This window comes from Toxotes jaculatrix, chromosome 3, assembly GCF_017976425.1.
Source record: "Toxotes jaculatrix isolate fToxJac2 chromosome 3, fToxJac2.pri, whole genome shotgun sequence".
Classification (NCBI taxonomy): Eukaryota; Metazoa; Chordata; class Actinopteri; family Toxotidae; genus Toxotes; species Toxotes jaculatrix.
In genome coordinates this window covers 7,146,733-7,172,194 of record NC_054396.1, presented here as the reverse complement: position 1 = coordinate 7,172,194, position 25,462 = coordinate 7,146,733, and the positions used below count along the sequence as shown (strand labels likewise).

Below are 25,462 nucleotides of genomic sequence, written 5' to 3'. Positions count from 1 at the left end.
GCCTATGTGTTGAGCATAGCTTTCATTACCCTTTGTGCTGCACACACTTATGCTAAACTGATAGCACAGGAAGTGGAATAGACGATTTCATTGAAAAGCCCCGCTGCCAGCACTCACTGTCTTGGGAGAAGAGGGAAATGGAAACCAGATGTCTGAGATCCACCATGAATATGTCAAAGCTCTCGGACTATGTCAGTTCCTCCATGTCCCATTGGTGGACTGAAGCTTTTCTGCACTGTCATCAGTAATGTCTATAATACTCCCTCCCTGTGGACATCTCATACAGTCTTGGCTGCAGCTACAACCCGGAGACTCCGGGAAACAAGCTTCTCTTTTCCAGAGGTTGATTTTTTTTTTTTTTTCTGTTCCTTAGGTTTCAGACCTCACCACATTCCTCAAATTTCAGGGTAACTTCCCATATCCCAAGGCTCAGTCGGGTGGCAAATCTCTCAGCACTCCTTTGTGGATAGATTGCTTTCTCTTGCTTGAGAAAATAACAAGCTATAGAGTAATGACTTAACAAGCAACAGGATAATGGCTTCAACATGTGCAGGACTGTGTGCATGAGCCTGTGTGCGTGCATAGCCTTGGGATTGCGCGAGTGCTTGCTTACTGGCCTGTGTGTGTGTGTGTCTATTGTTTAGGAACCAACTGTGCACAATCAACTGGTTCTCTGTTTGGTTGGAGTTGTTTGAAAGCTGGACTGCAGATGAATAGATTGCTCTCCTCCAGGTCTGGAGCCTCAGATCCGTTTGGGGAATCAGCAGCCCTCGGCGCATCGCAATGACAGGGACAGCCTGTGGGGTGTCAGTGGGAGCGTCGGGTGTTTTCCATCATAACCAGCTGTGGCGTAGGCCTCCCACACAGAAGAGCACTTCTCAGTGTCTTCGCCTGTGTGTTCACCTACAGTACGTTTGAGTGTTTAAATCAGTTGGATGTTGGAGACAGTGTAAAAGCATCTGTGGTGATTAATGACAATATGACAGCTGCTGTATGTAATCTGTGAGTGAGTGTGTGTGTACATGACTGTTGGTGTTTACTCTCTGCAGGAGTTTTTTGATGCCATACATCTGTTCTGGGGCACACTGCCTCAAATCTTAACTTTCTTTGCTCTCCATTGGAACAAATGGGACGCACTTGACACCTCAGGGATTCGACAACAGTGACAAACCAAACTCCTATTTCCACTCAAATCATGGACATGTCTGACTTTTAGACTTCATGGGAACTGACATGCTATAGACTCTGTCATGACTCAATTAGCAGTCCTCTTCCTATCAGTGATATTCATCTGTGCAAGACATTTAATCGTGGCATGATCTGGCTTGTCCAGATAGGTTGTTATCCCTTTTCATTCACAGGGTTCTAAGTTTCAACAAACCAAAATATTTAAAACTAAAGAACCCATGTAGAGACAATCTGTTTCCCAGCACACAGTGTGATGCTGTTTACACAGAGCTACACAGTGACAAGTCCTGACAGGTGGGCACAAATCCATATTACCTCTTTCATAATACTCTTTCGAAGCCTCAGGCAACAGCTCAACGTCCCTTTGCACCTTGTCTGGGAAAATGTGCTCAGGTGCATTCCAGTGTAGCAAACAGGTGATATTTCCTCCACTGTCAAATGAGGAGGAGTCTGAAGCATGGGCTCAACATGTGAGCCTGACTTTCTATGATTTTTAGTCAAGCAGTGCAGCTCTATGGATGTAAAAAAAAGGTCTATTGTTCGGTCGATCCACCACTTTGGTCCAGATCTACTACTAATTAGAAAATGTTAGCATGCTAACAAGCTAAACTAAATGGTCAGCATGGTGAACATTCTCTTTAAACGTGTTGAATTTAGCTCAGAGTGCTGCGGTGCCTAAGCACAGCTTTGTTTAGTTAAGAAGAGTCACATAAGCATTAAGATCATCTTTAATTTTTTATTCTGTTAAGATCAGAGGAAAATGTGCTCTGGTTGCTTTTGTGTCCAGCAGACACGCTGCTCCTCAGCTCCCCGAGATGCCACACAAGAATTTGGGAGTAATGATGGTTGAGAAAGTTGGGTCAGGATACTCTCTGAGAATCTCTTGTTTCCTGTCCCAGGGAAGAAGTTGGGTTTATTTTCTCCCTCCTTCTCCTCTCACGTCCCATCAGCCCCAGTGTGAGGCAATGCCCATTAGGACACACAGAGGAAAAGCAGAGAACTTAGGCGCCATCCATCCTTCTACCTCTCCCCCTTCTCCTCTCTCTCGCTATGCTTCTCACTGGCATCGAGTCCACAGCAACACATGTCTCTGATCAAGTCCAGCCTGCGTCATCAGTTAGTAAACTCCAGGCTCCAGGAAAACCAACAGAGAGCACATTCATAGCCGGCGACCCTGTGACTGAGTGTGTGATTCATTACTCTTTAATATGCACCCCTTACCCCCATCCCTTAACCCACCCAACCACTTCTCCAATCCAGCCTTGGGGCAAGTCCACAGCCTGATCAAATCCATCATTAAGCATACTTGTGGTGTTACCGCTGTTGGCCTTATTTACCACATGCAGCGGCTGTGTCTCTGGCCTGTTTGCAGCTCAGTGGAGAGGAATTAGCTCTGCATTCTGACATTTATATCAATACTCTGAACTTAACTGTGTCAGAGAGAGACAGCAATATGGCAGAAGATCTTCCAGGGACAAGGACACCCACCGAGCTCAGACAAGGAAAGTGATTAACACCAGAACATCAGAGAGTAATAAAATGCTCAGCAATTCCCAAGTAACATGGCGATGCGGTCACGCTTTATTTGGATTGTCCACCCCTGATGATCAGGTAACTATCAAGTGACTGTGATGTGTCAGTAAAACAGCGACTGACTTTCAGGTGATAGTCACATGTGAGCATGTCAGCCCACGCACATTCACTGTCCATGTTATGGTTCATCTTGAGTAGGTCACTGACAAGCACCAGACTGAACCACAGTCTGGAGTTGAAGGTTTTTCCTGGGAGAGTTCTCTCCAGGTCCTGTGTGTCATGAGTGCAGGATGAGTCCTGTTTATGAGATGCTGACAGCTCCTTCCTGTCTCCCAGGCCATGAGACCAAGCTGCTGCTGCACTGAAGGCCACTCTTTAGTTCCTGGCCACCCAACTCCACCCCGAAAACTTGGCTAAACGAGCAGCCATGGGTGGGACAGCTGATGGGGGGATGGGACATGGCGCTGGCAGTGGCAAAATGCAGCAGCGGCAGCAGCAGAAACAGCACTTGAGCTCTGCAGCTCCTCGACCCAGGGCTGCTTTTTTTGCGTAAAGTAGGCCAATGTAAACTCCCACTTCCTGTCGGCCTTGTCTCAGAGGGGGAGAGATGATCCTTCTGTGAAGAGGGAAAGGGCTGCTGCTCTGTAGGGACCATTTCTCTCATACACACACACACACACACACTCACACATAAATAGAAATACAGCCACAGAGGCAGGCAGAGAGTGAGTGGGAGAGAGGGCGAATGAGTGAGAGAGCGAGGAATACACAAACACAGTGGGGTTCAGGAATGTTAAACACATGCTTTATGGCATAAATAGCAGCCACTTTTGGTAAATTACAGTGAGTGCTCTGGCACTGTAAAGCACACAGCAGGAAAACGATCTCAGATTTCAGATCCAGGCCCTCCACTCTCCCCAAGGAACAAGAAGGGGAGCATGTTGTGTTTTCATTTCTCTATAAAAAGGCAGAAATAACGTGTGATGCAGCAAAGATTTGAAAATGTATGAGTTTATACTGGCGAAATGAGGTTGCGCAGCTTCTGCGGCAGTGTTGACCTAGAAAGATGAAGGCAAGATGGGCAGAAATAAATAGAATATAAAGTTTTTTTTTCTTTTCAAAAACCCTCACTCACTCTAATGAGGTGATGAGAGACTGAACAGATGAAAATCATCAAAAACGGTCAAACAACAAGCCAACTTCAAAATAAAATGTAAATGAGGGACTTGTTTCAGTTGTCTTTTCTGGCAGAGCCAACACCCTCACCTTAGGACATACCAGCTGACATCATCAAAATAGTCCTGAGCTAACCTCCAACAGCTGAGATTTTAATAGCCCTTTTATCCGTCCAAGAGCATCCTGGGTAAAAGACAGACATGAGAACCTAACGAAAAGACCCACAGTGAAGGACTCACACATTAGTTCCGCATCAAACAGATGTTGTAGAATCTGTATAAGCAATTTGGTTTGAAGCAATGAGTGTGTGAGGTGAGTCACTGCTACATGCTACAGTGGTCGTTTTGGCTGGTAGGGGTGAGCACATTTCCCTGACTCAGAAGGAAATAAGGAACTGTGCCGTGGAACAGCTTACCTCACTGTGCGCTGGCCTGAGTGAGCCTCAGCCCACGCACACCGACCAACTGACTGACAGACTTACAGACTGACAGGCGAGTGGCTTGACTTACTGACTGAGACTAGAGGAGCCATGGGAACCTAAAGCTCCAGTCTGGGCAGACTCTGACTCACTGTCTAGGCGGAGGAAGAGGAGAATGTTATACTCTCCCTGAGGAGGAAAAAAATATACACACAATCTGCAATCACCGACACGGCTTACTAGAATTCCCCTTTTTCAAGAGCTGTAGTGAGCACATATGAATCCATGTTAAATCTTGGGATTGATTAAAAACAGAAGGTGACTTTCACTCAAGTTGTCACGCACACACACTCGCGCACACACTCACATTTCTGCCAGTGTTTGCACAGCGACGGTGAGAAGTAGATGGCAGGTGGAAACTGGAAGCAGGTGCACTCATTTGTTCCCATCCATCACACAGTGTGTTCACCTGCACATCTGCAAGTCAGCTTCAACACAATGGTCAGCTCACTCACCACGCCTAGTGTCATGATGCTGAACAGAAATGTCCCAGTTAATCATCAAACAGCCCTTTTATAACTAACGTATCAACGGCACACATTTCCACGTCCTATCAAAGAGGAGATAAAAGTGTACAAGTGTGTATTTTTTGCACCAATGCAAAGCACAGAGCAGGTTTTAATAAACATAAATTACTTTATTGAATGAAAATGTATCCGTTACAACATACAAGAAATAGAAGTGAACACACAAGCATGGTACAAAAATGAAATAACACATCATCTGCACATTGCACTATAAAACACTGCCATAAAATGTTTAGAGTTAAAAATTCATCTTGTTTGTACTGTCCATGTATAGGGTTATAATCACATATTAGGAAACCATGTGTTCATGGTGTAAACTTTAGAAATCTTTGGTCCCAGCCTTTATTGCATTCTGAAACTGTTTGGTGCTAATTTCTACTAATACTGCAATCATTGTTTGTCTAAAGCCACAAATACTGAGGTAAAAAAAAAAAAAAAAAAGAAAGGCACATTTTTGGTTTCAAAAGTAACACAGTTTCAAGGCACAAACTCACTCACTTTAAGTTACAAAATATGGCTTTGGCTGGTATTATTAACACTGCGGTAACCTTGAGTGCATGGCTTACATTGTCATCCACGTTGCAGGGGAGCTGCAAAGTGAAGCTTCTTTGGAAAATAACAGACACAACGGCTTTTCCTATCTCTGAAACCCATCAGATTAAAGAGGAGGTTTGGATGTAGTCAAAATAGAGGCTTTAAAGGATCCCCACTGGTGAAAAAGACTAACTGATGCCATTCTTTTGTGATGACATGCTTCCTCTTTTTTCTTAAGCAAACCAAGGGCAGTGGAAGTCACCTGCTATCAACCGGCGAAGGTCATGGCTGTAGCACCTGTTAGCACCTCGTCTATCTACACCACAGTACCAGGGACAGCTGTGTGTGCATTTGCTTTTGTGTGTGTGTGTGTGTGTGTGTGTGTGTGCGTGTGTATGTGTTTGAGGCATGCTGAGAGATTTATTCCACCCACGCACCCCTACCTCTCAGCAGCTGTGTCTAGGCCATGATCCTGAGTTGGCCGGCACCAGGACAGAGACAGGAAAGAACACCTCTTACCCCTATGAGTTCACTACATATTTGGTCTTTGGAATGGGCACAATAGCAACAAAGGGGCTGATATCAAGTGAGTGTCGGCATTGCTCAGATTTGGTCCAGCCTCAAGACTTCAGTCTAGAGTGGAAGAAAAAATCTGCTCCTCAGCTGTTTTTTTTAATGGAACAGAGAAGTTAAGAGGCATAGAAGTCAGAGCCATAATGAGGCTTGATCCCTTCCAGGTCTCTCAAAACAGGCCATTTCACGCTCTTTGTGGCCTTATAGGTCATCAACAGGCCAGCTGGGCGTATGTAGACCCCATCACTGTGTCCACTAGCCCTCCACTGACCTGAGCTCTGAGCAGGTCCCTCTGTCTCTCTCCATTAAGTCTCACACCGAGGTGGAGCAGCACCCTGAGGAGCTGTGTTTCTGCAGCAACGACATGCGGCTGAAGGTGCGAGAGCAGACGCCACACTGGTATTTTTTCACTTCGGCGTGGGTCTGCAGATGAGCCCGCAGGTTGGAGCGGTCAGCGAAGGCCCGGTTGCAGTGGGGGCAGGAGAAGGGACGCTCACCTGGACAGAAAAGGGCGGAAACACACGTCATATGACTTTGCTGGGACCCCCTTTAGATGTGGCTTCAACGACTGCTGTCATTCAGTGTCAGGCGTCTCTGAGTTCACAAGAGCTTTCTATTAACACCTCACACACACACACACGCATTCTGAAGATAATGAGGAAGCACATGGTAGGCTGGTGGGGTCAGAGCCTGACTGAATTAGCATGATTCAATAAGAGCCAAATTAGATTAGCATGCTGACAAGTTGCTGCAGGTACTAAGTGCTCAGTGATAGCAAAGAGCCCTTTTAAACCCTTTTGTTACTCATGTGCTCCTATTTTGTTGTCTTCCCCTGCAGCCGTGATAAGATAATTAGCCGACGAGTCATTGTTCCTCGGACATTAAACACAATGAGTGATCAATGAGTGCGGGGTCTACAGAGAGTTTCCCTGTGTGATAATGTCAGCTGATCAAGTGCTGAGCTCATCAAACTGATTGTCATGGAGATCCCCACTCTCTTACTTCACAGACCAAATGATGAGGGAGTAACCTGGTGACTCACAATGACAGCAAGTGAAATGCAGATTTGCAATTTTACTGCAACACGTACAATGATTTCTTCACTCATGAATCAAGTGGAAATTTAACAGATGACGAAGGATGTGTAATGCTGCCAAACATCTTACCTGTGTGTGTGCGGATGTGGCCACGCAGCAGCCAGGGCCTGGAGAAAGCCTTTCCACAGGTGGTGCACACACAGGGCAGGGTGTGTGAGCGGATGTGCATCTTCAGAGCCCCCAGGCTGGTGTACTCTTTGGGGCAGTGTTTGCAGAGGAAGGCTGGCCTGGCTGCTGTGGCGGGGGCCTCTCTCTCCTCCTCCTCCTCCGGGGGACTGACATGGGTCATAACGCCAGTGCATTTCATCCGCTGGCGAGGGGCATACGTGTGTACGGGTTCGGGACTGGGGGGGTCTGATGTGCGTCCTTCATCCTCCTCTCCACTGCTGCTGGCACTGCTACTGAGGCTGGACGGGGAGCTGAGGTCTAGGGGGCCTGTGGTGGCAGAGGGCTCTGCTTGGGAGGTGGGCAGGTAGAGGGCGGGCAGGACACTGAGGTCCCACACCAGGCCTGTTGTGAAGCAGGTGGCAGTAGAGGTGTTGTCTCCTGATGTGAGCTCAGCAAGAGGATACCTCTCCAATGAAGTGTCTGAGAGGAAAGGGGAGAGGATGGTTAACACACACAGCCAGTAGTGGACATTACACCAAAATTCAGTGACACTTAATTGAATTACAGAACAACAGATTCACCATGTGAAATACGTTTTATATACTTTCACCAACTACACACACTCTGTTTGTACTTATTTTGGTTATAAATTCTTGTTTTTCTCAACATTTACTGAGCATAAAGTTGGAGTCATGGGAAGCTTTCACGGGCCGTTTCCTCCCACGTATTCACAAGGGCTTGTAACATGAATGGTGCTCTGTCTGCTTGCAGAAAGGGGGGAAAGTGCATCTAACGGGTCCCGACTTGAACGGGGAGTAGCCTGGTGTGTAGTTAAAACCTGGCACAAACACGGTATATTTACAAAATATGGTTTCATTTCTCTAGAAATGAACAACTACACAGAAGAGGACGAGATTTTTGTCTCGTTTGCGCACTTATATAAGGATGCTTTCATAATTAAGTCAAGGACTAAAACAGCTTCTTAACTCACCATTCTGACATTCCAGTTCACTGTAGTTTGGCTTTTGTTTAGCGAAGTACTTTTTGACCAGGAAAGATCGAGGCATCGTCCTTTTTGAGACTTAAATAACTGTGCGTAAAAAGTATCCTGTGGTCACGACGCAAAGTTTCACCGAAGAAAAAAAAAAGAAGCAAATCAAACTGTGGTCCTCGGATCCGTCGGAAACAGAGATATATCCTCCTATGGTCCGCAAGTTTGAGTTCGCAAACAAGTGTGTGTGTGTGTGTGTGTGCAGCTTTCATGAAGAATGACTAAATGCTGGCCTCTGTTCTGAAATACTCTGACACAGGCGGTAGGGGTGTGCTCGCCCCGAGGGCCCTCCCCACCTCCCGTATCGCCGCTCAAGTGCGCAGGAAGAAGCCTTTATTCTCACACACTTTACAACAACAACAACAGGGGCCTCACAGCGTTTAAACACAATAATCCAGCGGTGTTGAAGAAAAGGTGAAGGGAGTGAAGCAAATGACTTTAATTGCTGTATGTAAATGACCACGTGAGTGTCATAAATTATGGTTACACACTGTGGCATTGTGTGGTCTACACTTACAGACAAATGTGATGAAAAACAACACTGCAGAACCTTGTATAAGCACTGTTATAAGGACTTCATGTTGTTTCCACCATGTGCTGAGAAACGTCCACTCATCCATCCTTCTGTTGTTCTGGACAGGTCGCCAGTCAACACGGTCACATTCAAAGCCATTCAAACATATGACTCATTCAAAGTCTCCTGTTAACTTGATCTGAATGTCTGTTTCCACTGATTTGTTCTCATATAGCCAGTCACCATGGTCTCCCTCATTTGGGAAATTTTGAGGGAAACCACACACATGAATGCAATTGTAAATTTTATTATGCTGGAATTAAGGGGACAGCATGACTTTTTTTTCACTGGCCCGTGTTTTAACTGTGGTAATTCGGTGAAGTCAGGGAGTCATCAGTCCTGTCACCTGCTACACTTCATTTATTAAAGTTGCACATTGATGCACTTGCCGCTGTGTCGGAGACTTAAACAACTTCAGCAGAGTAACTGCACCATCTTCTGGGAGAAAGGGAGTACTGAAACATGACCAGCTCATACCAAGAAACATTAGATGGCGCTATATGACAGTTGTTCACAATCAATCAGAGCAGATTATCCAAAGTTTTCCCAAATGTGAAATCACAGATTTACACAACGTGGGACATAAAAAGAGCAGCGCCACAGAAACAGTAAAATAATTAAAGCCACCAAAAATTGTGTTTTTCTTATTGTTACTTGACTTGAATGTTTGACCTTCATTGTGAAGAATGATGTTTGCACAAAGTTTGATATTAAACGTTCCCTGTGACACCACAACTATGTGGTCCAATATGGAGCTTACACAAGTCTGATGTGGAAACCTGAAGCCTCCAGGTCGTGGTGGTGCGAGATTTGTACAGCTTACAACATAAAACTGATAGCAAACTTTTGCACAATACAGCTTACTGCACAACAGGCCGCACAGTCGCTCCTTGATTATCGCTGTGGCTTTACGGCGAGAAAGTGAAAGTTTAACTTCCTCCACAGCCCAAAGATGTACAGGCTGGAAACCCCACATTGCCCATAAATTTAAAAGTCAAAAGTTTATTTTTTTTTTTTTTTACTTTCAATGTGTCGTTTGTTATGATTTTCTGTACAATGAGGAAAGGGTCATTTTGAATTTGACTTGGTAGGTGTCCTGCCATCTTGTGGCCATTCACCTAGGACACAATAATATTTACAGTACCCATGTTAATATGTAACTGAGACTGAAGTGCTCAGTGTGAGATTTTACTATTACTATTACTACAGCACACTGAGTGAAGCTGAAGTTCACCTCTGATCGCCATTTAATCTGAGACAAAGGGACACCAATGGTTCTGACAAAAGATTTTTGTGTGGCCTTGTAAATACAGCACAACAACAACAACAACAATAATACTAATAATAATACTACTAATAATAATAACAATACTACTACTACTACTACTACTAATAATAATAATAATTATTATTATTATTATAAATGTATCAAAACAACTCATGCTGCATGCATGCGTACAAATGAGTGACTGTTTTTATTGAATTCAGTGGCATCACTTTATGAACTTCATAACCATCTCACCGCCTAATTCTGTCTACTTAGACAGTTTCTGTGTACTCCAACAGCCCGATATAAAGGAATAACTCGTTGTAGTCACCATTCCTGTGGTTGTTCACCTATAATGTTCTTTGGACAGCTGGACAGGTGAGCGAAGAACCAAACAATTTGTCCTGAACTATCTTGACAGCGAAGTTTGATCTTTGGCGAGAATCGAATGAAGCCGCAGGCTCAGTCCGCCGCCTCTGATTGGTGGTTTACTCGTGGTGGGCGGGGCCATGGGCGGGCCCTCTGTTGTCTGAGATCGGTTGAATATTTGAAATACAAAAACAACAGCCTGGTTTGGGTGTTACAGTCATAGACCTTTCGTAGACTTTTAAAGATTGTGAGATACCTGTGAAAATCTTCAAACCGACTCTCCACAATGGTCTGCGAGTCCAACTGAGACACACTAACGACAGGTGAGGACACACCGCAGAGCTGCAGCTCATATACAGGAGTACAAAACACAGGTGAGCAGCATCATCAGTGTTATATTAGATATTAGACACAGATTATTCGCTTATTATTCCAAACTGTGGTGTGATGTGTGCAGCTGGCTGTTATTGGTTCTCTCCGTTTGGTTGCAGCTGTGGACATGATAGCGTTATTAGTTAAACACGAAGCATAAAAAACGCATTCAAACTGAATTCAGTTAGTGAGACAAGTTTGACTGACAAAGAGCTGATCCCTGTGGCTGAGGTACAGTGTTTTTAATCCGATGATTTCTGCCATTTATATTTATATTTCTGTGATGTGGCAGTGGCTCAACATAGAGCCACCTCAGCCACTGGGAGGTGCAGAGCAGGCTTTGCACTGACAAGATGTTTGATAAAGGGAGCCCCTCCCCCATATATCGAGAAACAGATGGACCCTAACAATAAAATTCAGGGGGAGTGGAAATCATTATTCAAACCTCTGTATAAGAAGACATTTCATTGGACGGCCCAGTCAGCTGACCAAACATTGCTTGAATTTTGAAAAAAATAATCATGAAGGAAGGGTCTCATGGCATCACCCACCCCCAGTCAAAGATGGATCAGGGTTAGTGTTACTGAAGGAAGGAGTGATAGTTTCTGAACATACACATGACTCCATGAGCCCTTATTTACTTTTGTCTTAAGCAGCTGAAGACTTACAACACCTGAGCTTCCTTGCTGAACAAAGAAAGGAAGGAAGACAGGGACAACAGCGCAGACAAACACATCAAGAGAAGACAAAGAGAAATGTTCAAAACAATTACCCGTCTCCTTTTTGGGCGAGAGGAGGAGACCCCTGAAGAAGCCAAGTCTGGAGAAGTGGTGGAAGAAGGGTGGCTTGTTGTCAGTCATCAAGGTTGGTCATGTAGCCACAGTAGTTGCAGTGTTTTCTCCCAGAAATTTGTACATTTAGAACATCTGCAATTCTGTAATATATATAAAAATATACAGTGTTGCAAATCTAAACAGGCATGTGTTGGACATTATTCTGATGTTTTCATCCAGCCAGCCTCTGGCACAGACGGGCAGGGAGTTCAGCTGAATTCATATCACAGTAATCATAAAGTTTTATATGTTATGACCACATGGTGATGCATGGTTACATTTGAGTGCATAATGGAAGCTATTTCCCGGGGGAAATCTGTTTGCCTCATACCATGTTTAGATTTTTCAATAATTTGCCTTTTATTTATTTAACTAGAGAACTGAGCAGTTTAATGATGTTAATTCTTGCTGTATATTTAAGTGTACATGTATGTGGAAAGGATCTACTTGTGTCTCAACAGAGACAAGTTCTGCAGAGAACCAGGATGCAGAGCTGACTGACACCCAACCGTTAAACTCGGCTCCTCATGGAGAAACAGTTGCAAATATGGAAACTGATACAAGGTGAGGGGGCAAGAGAAATCCTTGCCTTGGCCTTGTCATATGAAGAATTTTAAATTAACCATAGTTGTCATAAATTACATATTTTCCTGTGTTTCTCTCCAGCGTGCTAGATCCAGAGCCCACAGTTCAAAGCAGCAGCGCCACCAGTCAAGCCATCTCTGGCTCTTTTTCTCAGCCAAAGGTACGGGCGGAGGTGACACAGCTCACCTGCATGCAGAAGGCAAAGGCCTGGGCAGACCGACACCACATGTCCCGTAACGCTATCCAGCGCCAGAACCGTGTTCGCCAAGGGGTCCAGCACCACTCCTTCAACCTCCAACAGCCAGGGCACCGTAACCTCGGCCATTGAAGCTCTGGTTTTAAACCAGGAAATAGTCTTTCAGCGTACATCATACACATTCAACACATACTATAATACACACGTACACATACACACAGCTCAGAGCTGACAAAAAAAAAAGCATTATTACATCTGTTTTTACACATTTAGAGTTTTGTGCAGATATAAGCTAAACATCTAATCCTGATGTAACCCATTGTAACACTTGACAACTGTTAGCAGATAATAGGCAGCTACATGATAACCTGTACTGTATATGAAATTGGAATGAAGATGTAATGAGATGAAATGAGATACACTATGTTCTCCTGTTTGTGTGCGTATCGATTTATACATGTGGATGAGAAAAGTGCAGCCTATGCAAAATGTATCTTCAGACATTTTGACAGTGATGTGATTTGTTTACTGACGTGCATTTACCCATATGTACTTGGTTCAAAACCTTTTTATACAGCAATAAAACATATGACTTTACAGCTTGTGCTTTATATGTTAGTCAAATCATAATGTCCTAATGACATTGAACTGCTCACAGTGTGACAGGGGCAAATGTGAGATCTCATTGGTTGGGAGGTAATTGCACCGGCTGTGCTCGATCACATGTTAAGCTGAGGAAAGAGAGCTGTTTGTGGGGTACAATATTGTACAATAAGAGGAGTTCCTGTGTTTTTGAATTAACTATAGTGTATAAAGTGAGGATGGATGTTTCACCTGAAACAAAACTTTACAAGCAGTCAACATGTAGTTACAAAAGCTTTGCTGGTTTGTCTCAATCGGCCGATGGCTCATCACCCTGTGACTTCACATGTGACTTGAATGAAAAACATGGTGAGAGGATGCAGGTACAGTGTAAAGTGATGGTTTACAGTCTCAGTTCTCAGCACACAAGATGCTGCTGGATTTCTCTCCCATTTACACCTGCCACAATGCCACTGCAGGACTACATTGCTGGATTAGATGTCAAGGGAGAAAACAGGTAGGATCTCTGGGTCCTGAGGACCTGGACTGAAAACCATTCAATTTAGATTTGGATAGCAAAATAACCATTTCACTCTGCTAAAGGTTTACATGTTGTTAACTTGTTGCTGACACAGATCTCAGCCATCCCCCGAAAGAGATCCCTCTTAGAGAGATGGCCTCTGGTAGCCCAAATTGGTTTGACCAGAGCCTGTCCAAACCCAAAGAGACAGACAAAGACTGCTCCAGTCAGGACAGCCTCATGCCTCTGTATGCTGCATCTATCATCTTTGCCATTGGAGTGACCCTTGCTTTGATCCTGCATATTTATCTGGGGGAAAGTTTGGTATGTCTTTCTGTAAAGCATATGCAAGTTAAACCACCACTGCATTATTTATGCTCATCACAACTGCTTCTCAGGTGTTTGTTAAAGGTGTGTTGGTGTCGGATCATGAGCGCTGCACTTCACTCGGTCAACAAGTCCTTCACAATCATGGATCAAGTGTGGATGCAGCTATTGCTGCCGCCCTGTGTTTGGGTGTTGTGCATCCACATGTGTCAGGTATTGGTGGGTATGTGACAGACTTGTGGTTGACATGCTTGCTGTAAAAAAAAAATGCATATATATATATATATATATCCACAACTGTGTCTCATCACAAATTCATCCTTTGCTCCTTCTCTTTCTGTAGAGGTGGGGTGATGCTGGTTCATGACATCCACAAGAATGAAACCAGGGTGATAAATTTTCAGGGAACTGCACCTAAAACACTTAAAGAGCAGATGCTGCAAAATGTTTTACAACCTGAGGTAACTGTGGAGGAGGGAGACAGTATTAAATGTTGTTGATTTCATTATTTAGCTTGTAAACACCTATATTTACAGGCAGGTCTACAAGTAGCAGTGCCAGGTATGCTCAGAGGGTTACATCATGCTCACTGCTTGTATGGGAGGTAAGAGAGTATGATTTGTGGTTTTTCTCAGTGTTTAGTTTTCAAAGTCAAACATATCAAACATGTCTCACCATAAAATCACTGCAGCCTGTCATGGGAGGATGTGGCCACCAGAGCTGCTGCTGTTGCTAAAGAAGGTTTCAGTGTGTCTTTCGGTCTTGGTGAGTCAAACCGTCCCTCTTTAAATTTTCTCTCTTACTCACTTACTCACAATACAACCTGATAACGTCACCTGATGATGATATACCAGGATGCAACTCATTTGTCTTCTCCTGCAGCTGATGCCATATCAAAGGTGAAAGGTGAGCAGCTACCAAAACGCTTCAGGGCCATGTTCTTCCCAGGCGGCCGAGCTCTGCGTCCTGGTTCATTTCTGAGGATGCCCAGTCTGGCAGGAGTCCTTGAGGCTGGTGTGTCAAATTTTTATGATGGGAACTTTTCACAAGAAATAGTGGATGAGGTAAATCACATCAAAACATTAGACAAGCTGGTGTGAAACCTTATTTTGGTCTGAGTTTTGGGAAGGCAGTCATTCAGAAGTCAGTCGTTTTACAGCCTTTTCTGTGGTTTCATACAAAGGTGCGAACAAATGGAGGGGTCTTGAGCCGAGAGGACATCTGTAACTACACTGTAGAGGCTGAGCAACCAGTTGAAGGCCTCTATGATGGTATGGACTGAAGTTTGTTCAACAATATACTAAAGAAATGTGTATGTATTCTTGATACCTTGATCTAAGTTGTGTTACTTTTTTCAGAGTTTATAATTAAAGTTCCTCCTCCCCCATCTGCTGGTGTATCAGTGATATCAGCTCTCAATTTGTTAGAGAACAATAACACGGAAAATCAAACATACCATTGGATTGTTAAGGTACTGGATTGCAAAGCTTTAATTTCACAAGACATATATTATGGAACATGAAAATCCTTTTCTCTATCTACAGGTCCTTAAAGGAGCTTTAGCTATGGCCTTTGGTTTGGATGACCCCAGATATAACTCGTCAGTGACTGAGCAGCTCTCTGACATGCTGAGGTAAACTACAATTAGGAGACCAACAGTCTAAAAACCCCCAAATATTCAGTTTACTATTATAAATGAAAGGAAGGAATCTTCACACTGGAAGAGCTGGAACCAGAGAATATGTGGCATTTTTCTCTTGAAAAAATGACTGAAATGATTAATTGGTGATCAATATGAGTTTTCTGTTGATCAATTACTCGATTAGTCAGTTAAGCATTCCAACTTTTATTCAGCTGGAACAAATTTTCATTTCTATTTTTTGTGCTATTCTTTTGTGTCGCAATTTACTGCCAACTCTACTGCACAACACCGGACTAACTATTACATCAGGCATTTCAGCAACTTCCTGTTCATTTTTTTCTCTGCGTTCGATAAAGTAAGAGTCATGCTGAAGTGCTTCGTCAGAGGACCAGTTACTCCCATAAAACTCCACCCATGCAGCACTCCCTCCAGCCTGAGCTGCAGGCTGGACAAGTAGTAGTCATGGGGCCGGATGACCTCATGGTGTCAGTGGCCAGGTGATGGTGTTTCTACCTACTGTCTGACATAAATGATCACACCAGGAGGAAATGTGTGGTATGTTCTGCTAGACTCACTGACATTCTTTATCTTATCTCCGGTCTTTACGATCTCGTAGTTCCTTGAGCAGGCCTTTCGGGAGCAGACTCATAACTCGGTCAGGTGTTATTCTCAACAGCCTCGTCCTTGACCTCTCCTCGCCGAATAAAACCAGAGGGCAAAGCAATCAGGTGCATAACCATTAGAAATCTCCCCTAATAAAATCAGTCACTTAGGAAGTGTGGACTTAAATGTTTCTATCTGCTATCCCAGGCAGAAGAGAGGCCCCTGTCACCTCTCAGTCCCACATTGGTGGTGCCAGCCTGGCATAAATGTGGGATCTACATGGCATTGAGCAGCTCAGGTGCACACAAGAGTTTCAGTACAATCACCCAGGTTTGATCATTTTACATCATCATTCTCATTCAGTGGTACACGTTTGAATTTTCAATATAGAAACATTCACCAAGTAGAGATTTTGTGTGCTTTAGGTGTTGATCAGAGCCCTGTCCAACCATAAAGAGAAAAATGACAGCCTTTCCCTGAGAAGACTCCATCCACCAAGCGGACTTCTCATTGACTGTAAGTACATGTAATAGTTAGCCTTTGCCATTATTGCTATCACATTAGTAATTTTTTTCATATTAGTAATTTCCTGTTTTTCAAATTCTCCCTCAGCAGCTGAGTTTCCAGAAGAGAGTGAGCAGCTTATGCATCAAAAGGGCCACGTAGTTCAAAGAGTGAAGACAAACTCTGTTGTCCATGGGATCGTGAGGATCAAAGATACCATTAACACCATAACACTACCTTAATTATCTGACACCTTGTCATAGTGTTATGGTTCTAATGAGCTTTGCTTTTTTCAGAAATTGTTCCCAAAGACATATCTGGTGGTGTCTGGATAAGGTGTTGTTGCACTGAGTAATCTAAGTTTATAGTTGTTGTTCGCCAGTGTTTGATGCCCTTTTGTTGTGACCACCAGCCTACAGAGGGCACTCCTCCAGGAAGTACGTTCTACTGAAGACAGCATCTCATGTTCAAATGAACAGCCTTAAATCTGATTAAAAGAATAACATTGACAAACTTGAGCTCCAGACTTTTAATTTTGTCAGCAATTTTTTAAATATATAAATTGACACAGACATGTCTGATCCAGTCTGAGGAAACATGAGCACTATGCATATCCATGCTGAGGAAAATGAGGGCTGTTATGTAAAGTTGATGTGCGCTCAAGATACTGTCAGACACGCATACCGGCTGTGTCACAGGATAGAACATATCACATGTGTTACGACTGCTTGCAGACAAACATGTCACTCAAAACATTGTACTCTAGGTACTGGTTACTGTAAACATTTTGCTCAAATATATGTTCATGCTTTTTTTTTTTTTTTTTTTTTTTTTGCGGCTACTGATGAGGTATCATCAGGATATGGTGACCTCTCATGTGGAGGTTTTGGGTTTATGTTAATGTTACAATGACAGTGAAGTTTATGTAGCGACGGTACAAGAAGACCAGAGTCAGAGGTCATGAGATGGATCTTATAGTGTGTATCTGCATTTTATATGAGGCTAAGCAAAGTGGTAATAACCCCAGTAAAACAAATATACATCTCAGTTGTGTCTCAGATTAGGTACAGTCAATTAATAATAACAGTTTCAGTCACACGAGCGTAAGTCAGTATCCACACAATATTTCTGTATAGAGCCACACAGCTTATAGATGTGTTTTCTTAAATACATCCATGGTGAGAATATGTGGAGTAGAAAAATGTTTGTTGAAGACACACAATGAATTTAATCTTGTCTTAAACACACAGAAAACTTTGGGGCCACTTGTTGCACATCCACTCACACTTGTAGGTCAGTGTACAGGTGTCTGCGTTAACTGGCGGTTGTTGCATGTGATTACAAGACGCAGTCAACAAAATCCTCTCTTCTCAAAACACATCTACAGTCTTGCATTGTTGCGGAAATGGCATTGAGAGGCCACTTTCAGGGCGGAGAGAGTGTGCGTGAGCTCCCAGGTGGGCGTTGTCGGTCACATGCTGGTCAGTCCTTAAAAACATGCAGATTATCCCACCTCCTCCATAGCAGGGAAGAGGAAGAGCTCGTTTACCTCCGGAGACACCTGTCTTTGTGTGCGGAGACACTCATGTAGCGACGGTGGAGTAATTTGCTCTTGGCACATAAAAAGCAGTAAGTAAAAAACGCTTTCTCTCTTTCTGCTGATAAACGGACTCTCTCATGAGTGTGAACAGATTTATTAGAAATGTGTTGAAGTACAGAACAGGTCCGTTTGTTTACTTAAAGAGGTGGAGTATCCTGGGTCCTGTACTCAGGTTAGCTCTTGAAAGGATTTGGGATCTGTATTTGTACACGATGTGTTGATTATTTTATATGCAATATACGTTTTATATCATGATGTTTGTACGGTCCATGGCAAAGTGAGTATTGTGAGTTTTTATTCGAAATAAAAGTGTAGTTTATTTTCGGCCAGCTTTGAAATTTAATAACCTCAGCTTGAAGCACTTAAAGGCGACAATGTAATAATGTACTTCTGCTGTATTTCTACAGGTTACCTGCGTCTGTACGCACAATATCTGCCTCAGACCCGTTTAGCAGACTGCACTGGTGGAAATAAGGAGTTTCGATGGAGCCCAAAACTGTAGTAAAGGAGAAGTTTTTCGTGGTCCTACGCGGAAAGTCGAGGAAAGGTTTCTGCCGAGGATGCATTGGCCGTGTGGAGGCAGAGACGCAGCGTGGAGAGCTGGTGGGACTGTTGTACGGCAGTGGCAGCAACGCAGGGACCCCCAAGAGCGGGGGCGTCGTGAGGAGAGAGGACATATACCCTCTGACCCGTCACCAGGCCCAGCTACTGCTCTTCATCTCCTCCGCGAGCAAACGCCTTGAGCTGCTGTGTAACCCCCAGCTGTTCTCGGCCATCTGTGATCTGTCTCAGAATGACCTGGTGGTGGTGAAGCACAAGAAGGGACACCTGCCCGGGCTGGTGAAGAACCTGATGCAAATTGGCAGGAAAGACCACAAAGACGACCTGCACATGCTTGGCTTTGAGGTGGAATTCGTGGTGGGTAGAGTTGTTTTTCTGGTTTTTCAGTTGCAGTATCAAAGTGTGGGTGTCTTGAATAAAGGGCGGGTAGCAGAAACGTGATTATAATAATATGGTTTCTCTGAAGTTAATAATTGCACCTGCACACTAGTATAACCTCAAAAAAATGTAAGGAGACAAGGATGATTATATAATCTCCAGTGATCTGTGGGTCTTTAGGCAAAGTTATCAGTCAGAGGATTGCCAGAGAGATACGTAACTCTTAATGTCATTATTGCAAATTCTACACATGCGCAAGAGCATTTATCTGTGTTCTGTAGTCTGAGTGCATTTGCTTTTCAGTAACTGTTGTATTTTGTTCTTCCTTGTAGGACAGTGATCACAATTTGTCATCCAAGAAACCTGCTCCTCTGCCTTTGTTCAGTGCTGCAGACATCGTCCAGGTGGTCCCATCTTACTCCGTGCCCCTCGGATTGCAGTGGAGAGATGGCAAGTATGGGGGTAAGTAGTGTGGTCACAGTCACCGCTCGTTTGCCTCCATCATATTGAACACATGGTTTGTCTGAACCATGATAATTTGGTGTTGATATCCTTGGTTTTATGAAACAAAATCCCTTTTTAAAAATCAAACTAAAACCTTTTTTTTTTTTAATTGAAAAAGCAAACTTTGTCCCACTCCCCCTCCAACTAACAAAGGAAATCCTGCCACTGAAAGTTTTGACTAAACACCTGTGGCCAAGAAGGGGACACAGGAGAAGTAGTCCCAGTACACAACTGGAAAAACTGGTCCTGTTGCTCTGGAATGCAGAACATTCAATTCATCACATGGTCTGGCGTTTTTGCACATTGTGCACTGAGAGCTGTCTACATACCTCATATGTAGACCTGTACCATGCTAGCCGGAGGTTAATCTGATGAGGCAACATGTGACATGTCCAAAGAAAATGTTCATATGACATTTCTAACCATCATCCTCTCCATCTCCTCCCCCACCCACCCTCCATATCTCTGTGTTGGTCTAGGCAGAAAAGCAGTGACTCGCATCAGCTCCATGCCAAATATTGGATCTCGTGCACACCAAGTGAGAGAGAACCATGCAGAGCAGAGTGTCACACAGAGCCAAAGTCTGAGCACATGTCATGTACCTCTGGAGGTGGGATCCATGGTTGAGGTGATGTCCAACATGGGGATCACAGTCTACGGGGTTGTCCGGTGGTTGGGGCTCCCTGCGGGAAAGACCGATGAATGGGCTGGGATTGAACTGGTTAGGCACTAAAATTTTTGTGCAGTTAAGTTTTGTCGGCTTCAGGCATCGAAGACACCTCATATCTGATTTTTTTTTGTTTCAGGACTATGAAGTGAACGGATGCTCTGATGGGAAGTATGGAGACCAGAGATATTTCACCTGCAAAGAAAGCAGGGCTTTGTTTGTTCCTGTCACAAAGTGCAGCCCTGACAGCAGATTTGTCTGCTCCTCTCCAGGAAGGGAGACCCCAAAACCCACCGAAGCACCTCCAGGTTAGACACTTCTTCTTCTTGAGGGACACGCATACACAAGCAATTCAAATGTACACATTACAGGCACTGGATATCATTGGTATAATTTCTTCTGGTAGCCCTATGTTAAATATTTCTCTGTAAAATCTGAATTTTTACTAGTGTTGTATTTTACTAGTACAACACAAAATTAAGCAATCTTAACATCTGTCAGAATTACCTGCTCTAAACTATGGTATACTGTTTAGTACATGGCACAAAATTGTGGTGACGTACAGGAAGTTTTGCAAACTGAGCTTTGATGAGGGTGCCAGTATTATGTTGAGTTGTCAGATAAAACTTTAGGGATAGATGTCGGCCAACTGTGCACACACAGCCTCACAGAATTGGTTTTGAGGAACCGCTGAAGTGTCTCACTTGAGTTGTGCACAAGTGAGAAAACAGTCACAAATCGCGCTTCATAATTGGTTTCACTGACTTTATTTTCACACCCTTCTGCATCTGGCAGGATTTGGTGAAATGATGTAATTGGCACCTAAAACAGGGCCTGGTTTGTGGCACTCTTTTCATCAGTTGAACATGTCTGACAGTCATGTGAGCTTCCTGCTCTGGAAAAGCAGATTAATCGTAATGCTTGAAGGCCTGTGTGATTGTCCAGTTGGACCGTGTTCAAGCCTGGTGAGAAGACGCTGCAGAATGCTGACACTGAAGTGATGCTATCTCTGCTAACATGTCATTTAATAGGAACATCTGTTTGTATATGTTTGCTTGCTCTTTTCAGTTCCTCCATTTGAGGACTCCGAGGAGGATGCATCACCTATCCCTGAGTCAGAGGTCTTGTCTTTGTTAGTGGGAAAAATGAAGGGGATTCAGGGTCACATCAACTCCTGTTACCTTGATGCCACACTCTTCAGGTAAAACCAAATCACCACCGCTCCAGGCATTTGATTCTCAAGTAGCACGCTGCTGCAGACTCAGTTCAGAGTTATTTTATCCTCACATTATCTAAAATAATTTTATTTACAGGGGATCCTCTGAATAAAAGCAACCAAACAAGCATGATAAACTGTAATCAGATAAGCACTGAGTTGATAGAAGAATGTGGTTTTCTCTCTTCAGTTTGTTCAGCTCATCCGTGACCCTGGATAACATCTGCCAGAAGCCTGCTGACACAGAGCAACCCACAACCTGCACTCTGAGAAAAATAGTCAACCGTTTACGCAGGTATAAACACTGTCTTTGAGACAGTTTTTTTTGTATTATCAGCTAGTTTGCAGAACAAGAACATCATGACATTTTACGTAATCTCAGCTGGTAATCAAGTACTTTCCGTCTTAACGATGTGGACACTCTACACTAGCAAAGACAGAAAGTGCATATGCTCTAAACCTACTGACATGAGAAGGTGTGTCTTACTCTTGATTGTTTTTGTTTGCTTACTGATAGCTAATGTATTTATTGCAGACAGGGGTTTGTTCCTGCTGATAGTGTTATGAATTTCCGCAAACAGCTTGGCTGCGACACCTTTCAAACAGAGGAAAAAGGTATGCACTCATATCTTCTAACCTACATTGATAAAGATATATTTTAATAAAAGTCTTTTCAAAGGCAGAGCAACATAACATATTGAAGCCTACTTATGCAGCACTGTGTGTCTGGAATTGTTTTGCTTCGATGCAGACCCAGAGGAGTTCATCACTGTCCTCTTTCAGGAGGTGCTCTGCATGGAGCCACTGCTCAAGCTCAGGTATGAAGCTGAGCCACCCAACATTAAATATTTTGTGCCTTTTGCCTATGTAAAATTGAGTTCCTTAAATGCTGTTTCTTTTTAGATCGAGGGGAGAAACATCTCAGGGTGCCTACACCTTCCAGATCTTTCTAGAAAAAGAGCAGATGGGACAGATGCCCACTGTCCAACAGCTGCTGGACACATCCTGCCTGTCAGGTGACCTCAAGTTTGAAGAGGTGAGTTCTCCTCTTACAAGGTGAAGAAGAGCTAGTGGGTTTACCAAGGTTTATTGTCATGTAACCCCAATATTTGCTTCCCTGTTTGTCCCTCAGATGCCATCCTGTCTGATGGTTCAGATGCCAAGGTTTGGAAACAAGTATAAGATGTTTTCTCACATCATTCCCTCCACTGAGCTGGACATCACAGACCTTCTATATAACTGTGAGGAACACCGTGAGGACATAATCTGCACTGATGTTTCTTTAATACAGTGATTTTGAAGAGCTTGTGGATGCTTACGAAACACCTGCTTTTCATAACAGCTCCGAGAGAATGTTTCCTCTGCGGGCATTTGGCAGAGTATGAGTGTCTTGAGTGTCTACCTGATCGCAAACTGCAGCCAGGAAGGATCAAACAGTACTGCACTACCTGCAACACACAGGTACACCAGAGGACCATTTCAATTGTATCCAAAAAGTGTCCCATTGACCCAACTAGTGGTGTAAAACTAACTACTTTTTTTCTCTTTACAGGTGCACAGTCATCACATGCGGCAGGGTCACTCCCCCAAAGGTCTAGAAGTTCCAGCAGATGTACCCTCTGACAGTCCTCTGCCCAGGCACACGATGCAGCTGTTTGCTGTGCTCTGCATTCAAACCAGCCACTACGTGTCCTTTGTCAAATATGGTGCTGACCCCCACTCCTGGCTCTTCTTTGACAGCATGGCAGACAGATGCGGTAATATAGATTTTAGCTTGTTTTTGTTAATAGGTCATTTCTTTGCCTCTGATGTTCGTGCAAACACTGACTTGTTTTGGTTTTTCAGTGAAGTTGTTACCCATGACTGCTTTATTTTCTGATAATGCTGCCTTGACAGTATTAGATAAGGACACACTCTGACGTCTGTTACTGACCTTTATCTCTTCTTGAGCTGATGTCTAATCATAAGGCCTGTCTTTTTTTTTTGACAGGTAATGATCAGAGTGGCTACAACATTCCCGAGATCCGAGCTTGTCCGGAGCTGGGTGACTTCCTGTCCGAGTCGGAGGAGGTGCTGGCTCAGGCCAACCCCTCCCACACTCCTGAGCTAGTGCGCAGGCTGCTGTGTGACTCCTACATGTTTTTATACCAGAACCCAGCCACGCCACTTTCAAAATCAAACCATCAGGAGCCTTAAAACGCATGTGAGGACGAGGACACAATGTTCTCACAACAGTGCCTAAACAACCTTGCATCTCTGCTCAATCAGCAAGATGTTGTGTTGGTTATTACATCAACATAGCAGGAACTGGAATGGGTGCTTTTAACTTCATGGAAAGAAACAATATTTTTGAAGGGAAATACAATATTGTAGCTCAGAGATCTGACTTTGTTTGATCTTAGTCAAAGCTGATGTTGATTTGCAAGAAGAGAAAGAATGAGCAGTGAAAATACTGTTCACTGTACTCCTCATCCTTGCCTTCTTTATCTTGCTGTTGTTGCATTTACTATTTATACTTTTTCAAAGTTTTTCAAAGGAAATTGTAGCATGTCAGTGATTTTCATGACTTATTCTTATTTGTTTTTGCCTATTATTTGATAAATTAAAGTTGAATTCCATTCAAGCACTTGGTGACATATTTATATGATGTTACGTAATTTTATCTCTGGATTAACTCTTGTGACCTAAAACACTCACTGCAGCCTCCCATATCATATAAACCATGTGCTTTTTTGTTATTGTGGAATGGCTATCTCCCGAAAAACATAAGATGTGAAAAGTGCATGATTGGTTATGTTTTATTTACTGTAAACAACTGCACCATATGTAGATAATACTTGTGCACATTACTGGATCTCTAATGTAGTATTTTCATCTGTGAAATGTTAAAGAAATTGCGGTAGGAAATGAGTGAACTAACCCGAGCACAGAACTTTATTGTAACTTTGAGTTTTAATTGGACAGAACCTCACAGGTACACCACATCAGCTTCTCACTGTGTGAAATAATACACTTTGATCTGTTCAGTCAACTACATCTAAGCCATTAAAGACTAATTCAAAAATCTGAACTAGATCTTGATAGTTTAGACATGGAGTAGTGCTTTGAGGCCCTTGACAGATCACGTCCTAGTAGGTAATATAATGGACTACAATGCCCTCTTGTGGATGCAGAGCTTGCCTTGAACACCATTCCATCATAACCATACACACACACATACACACACACACACACACAGTATATACACTTGTGTAGACAGATTAGATTTACTAGATTTACTGTTGTTCAGTGATAGCTTGTCAACTGGCTTGAGAATCACCATAAAAACACTACACATTTTCATTTATGATCTAAAAACCTACTATCTAGCAACCTACTTCTTAGGAAATTTCAGGAGGTTATTGCTCCAAACCATACCTTTGACTTTCAATGTATCGTGACACATCAGCTCTGTAGTCTGAACCTCTTTGCCTTTGAGTTGAAATGTGATAGGTCTGTTAGCTCTCAAGGCTGTGGAGTGCAGGACGGGCTCCTGTCTGTTACGTACCACACGTTCTGGCCTACACATTTTTTTTCTCACTAAAAGCACAACACGATTCCAAGGCCTTGAAGACAGCCTAGGCTGTTCATGAGGGTGATTCTCACTTAACCCTCAACTTTAACTCCGTATATCAACTTTTGCTAATTATGACTTTGAGTTGTTTCAAATATGCAATTAGATAAGCTATGAAGTATTCCTTGGATAGTATATTCACTACATGATATAAGGGTGACGGAACAGAGGAGCATATGACTGAAAGGGCAGATACTGATGATTGTTGTTGTTGTTATTAAATTGTTTAGACAGGGCTGCTCCTTCCTTTTGCTCTCTTTTACTTATCAGATCAAGAGAATACA

General features: G+C 43.4%; 4 protein-coding genes across 6 annotated transcripts; 3 read left to right on the top strand and 1 right to left on the bottom strand.

The window, feature by feature from the left end:
- Window positions 1-5,302: 5,302 nt before the first annotated feature.
- Window positions 5,303-8,466, bottom strand: snai1a (snail family zinc finger 1a). Its single transcript, XM_041035047.1, has 3 exons — window positions 8,206-8,466; window positions 7,176-7,694; window positions 5,303-6,506 (listed from the first exon to the last, which is right to left on the bottom strand). Exons 1-3 carry the CDS (start codon window positions 8,279-8,281, stop codon window positions 6,322-6,324), a joined length of 780 nt encoding a protein of 259 aa, XP_040890981.1. The 5' UTR covers window positions 8,282-8,466; the 3' UTR covers window positions 5,303-6,321.
- Window positions 8,467-10,663: 2,197 nt separating this feature from the next.
- On the top strand, window positions 10,664-12,752 carry tp53inp2 (tumor protein p53 inducible nuclear protein 2). 3 transcript variants are annotated; one of them, XM_041034418.1, is made up of 4 exons: window positions 10,664-10,798; window positions 11,504-11,711; window positions 12,142-12,244; window positions 12,347-12,752. In XM_041034418.1, the coding sequence occupies exons 2-4, from the start codon at window positions 11,603-11,605 to the stop codon at window positions 12,591-12,593; spliced, it is 459 nt and encodes a 152-aa protein (XP_040890352.1). In that variant the 5' UTR covers window positions 10,664-10,798; window positions 11,504-11,602; the 3' UTR covers window positions 12,594-12,752. The 3 variants fall into 3 exon arrangements, with proteins under 3 accessions (XP_040890352.1, XP_040890351.1, XP_040890353.1); XM_041034417.1 differs by having other exon boundaries at window positions 10,668-10,849; XM_041034419.1 differs by having other exon boundaries at window positions 10,668-10,849; window positions 11,501-11,711.
- Window positions 12,753-13,276: 524 nt separating this feature from the next.
- On the top strand, window positions 13,277-16,881 carry LOC121179650 (glutathione hydrolase 7-like). The gene is made up of 14 exons (XM_041034589.1): window positions 13,277-13,412; window positions 13,679-13,887; window positions 13,962-14,113; window positions 14,234-14,351; window positions 14,427-14,494; window positions 14,582-14,655; window positions 14,773-14,954; window positions 15,074-15,161; window positions 15,249-15,361; window positions 15,893-16,029; window positions 16,149-16,260; window positions 16,343-16,465; window positions 16,561-16,651; window positions 16,751-16,881. Exons 1-14 carry the CDS (start codon window positions 13,283-13,285, stop codon window positions 16,879-16,881), a joined length of 1,728 nt encoding a protein of 575 aa, XP_040890523.1. The 5' UTR covers window positions 13,277-13,282.
- Window positions 16,882-18,140: 1,259 nt separating this feature from the next.
- Window positions 18,141-25,413, top strand: cyldb (cylindromatosis (turban tumor syndrome), b). Its single transcript, XM_041032913.1, has 14 exons — window positions 18,141-18,268; window positions 18,647-19,157; window positions 19,511-19,640; window positions 20,162-20,403; window positions 20,489-20,657; window positions 21,418-21,550; window positions 21,756-21,860; window positions 22,101-22,180; window positions 22,317-22,383; window positions 22,469-22,601; window positions 22,698-22,806; window positions 22,908-23,026; window positions 23,118-23,322; window positions 23,556-25,413. The coding sequence occupies exons 2-14, from the start codon at window positions 18,723-18,725 to the stop codon at window positions 23,759-23,761; spliced, it is 2,133 nt and encodes a 710-aa protein (XP_040888847.1). The 5' UTR covers window positions 18,141-18,268; window positions 18,647-18,722; the 3' UTR covers window positions 23,762-25,413.
- The last annotated feature ends 49 nt before the right edge of the window (window positions 25,414-25,462 follow it).

Coding starts and splice junctions, on each gene's coding strand:
- snai1a (XM_041035047.1), bottom strand. CDS start 8,281: ATGCCTCGATCTTTCCTGGTCAAAAAGTACTTCGCTAAACAAAAGCCA. Junction 7,695..8,205: donor TGAACTGGAATGTCAGAATG/GTGAGTTAAGAA, acceptor CTTTCCTCTCAG/ACACTTCATTGGAGAGGTAT. Junction 6,507..7,175: donor CCACATCCGCACACACACAG/GTAAGATGTTTG, acceptor TTTTCTGTCCAG/GTGAGCGTCCCTTCTCCTGC.
- cyldb (XM_041032913.1), top strand. CDS start 18,723: ATGGAGCCCAAAACTGTAGTAAAGGAGAAGTTTTTCGTGGTCCTACGC. Junction 19,158..19,510: donor GCTTTGAGGTGGAATTCGTG/GTGGGTAGAGTT, acceptor TCTTCCTTGTAG/GACAGTGATCACAATTTGTC. Junction 20,658..21,417: donor ACCCACCGAAGCACCTCCAG/GTTAGACACTTC, acceptor TGCTCTTTTCAG/TTCCTCCATTTGAGGACTCC.
- LOC121179650 (XM_041034589.1), top strand. CDS start 13,283: ATGGATGTTTCACCTGAAACAAAACTTTACAAGCAGTCAACATGTAGT. Junction 14,955..15,073: donor CACAAGAAATAGTGGATGAG/GTAAATCACATC, acceptor TTTCATACAAAG/GTGCGAACAAATGGAGGGGT. Junction 16,652..16,750: donor AAGCGGACTTCTCATTGACT/GTAAGTACATGT, acceptor CTCCCTCAGCAG/CTGAGTTTCCAGAAGAGAGT.
- tp53inp2 (XM_041034418.1), top strand. CDS start 11,603: ATGTTCAAAACAATTACCCGTCTCCTTTTTGGGCGAGAGGAGGAGACC. Junction 11,712..12,141: donor GCTTGTTGTCAGTCATCAAG/GTTGGTCATGTA, acceptor GTGTCTCAACAG/AGACAAGTTCTGCAGAGAAC. Junction 12,245..12,346: donor AATATGGAAACTGATACAAG/GTGAGGGGGCAA, acceptor GTTTCTCTCCAG/CGTGCTAGATCCAGAGCCCA.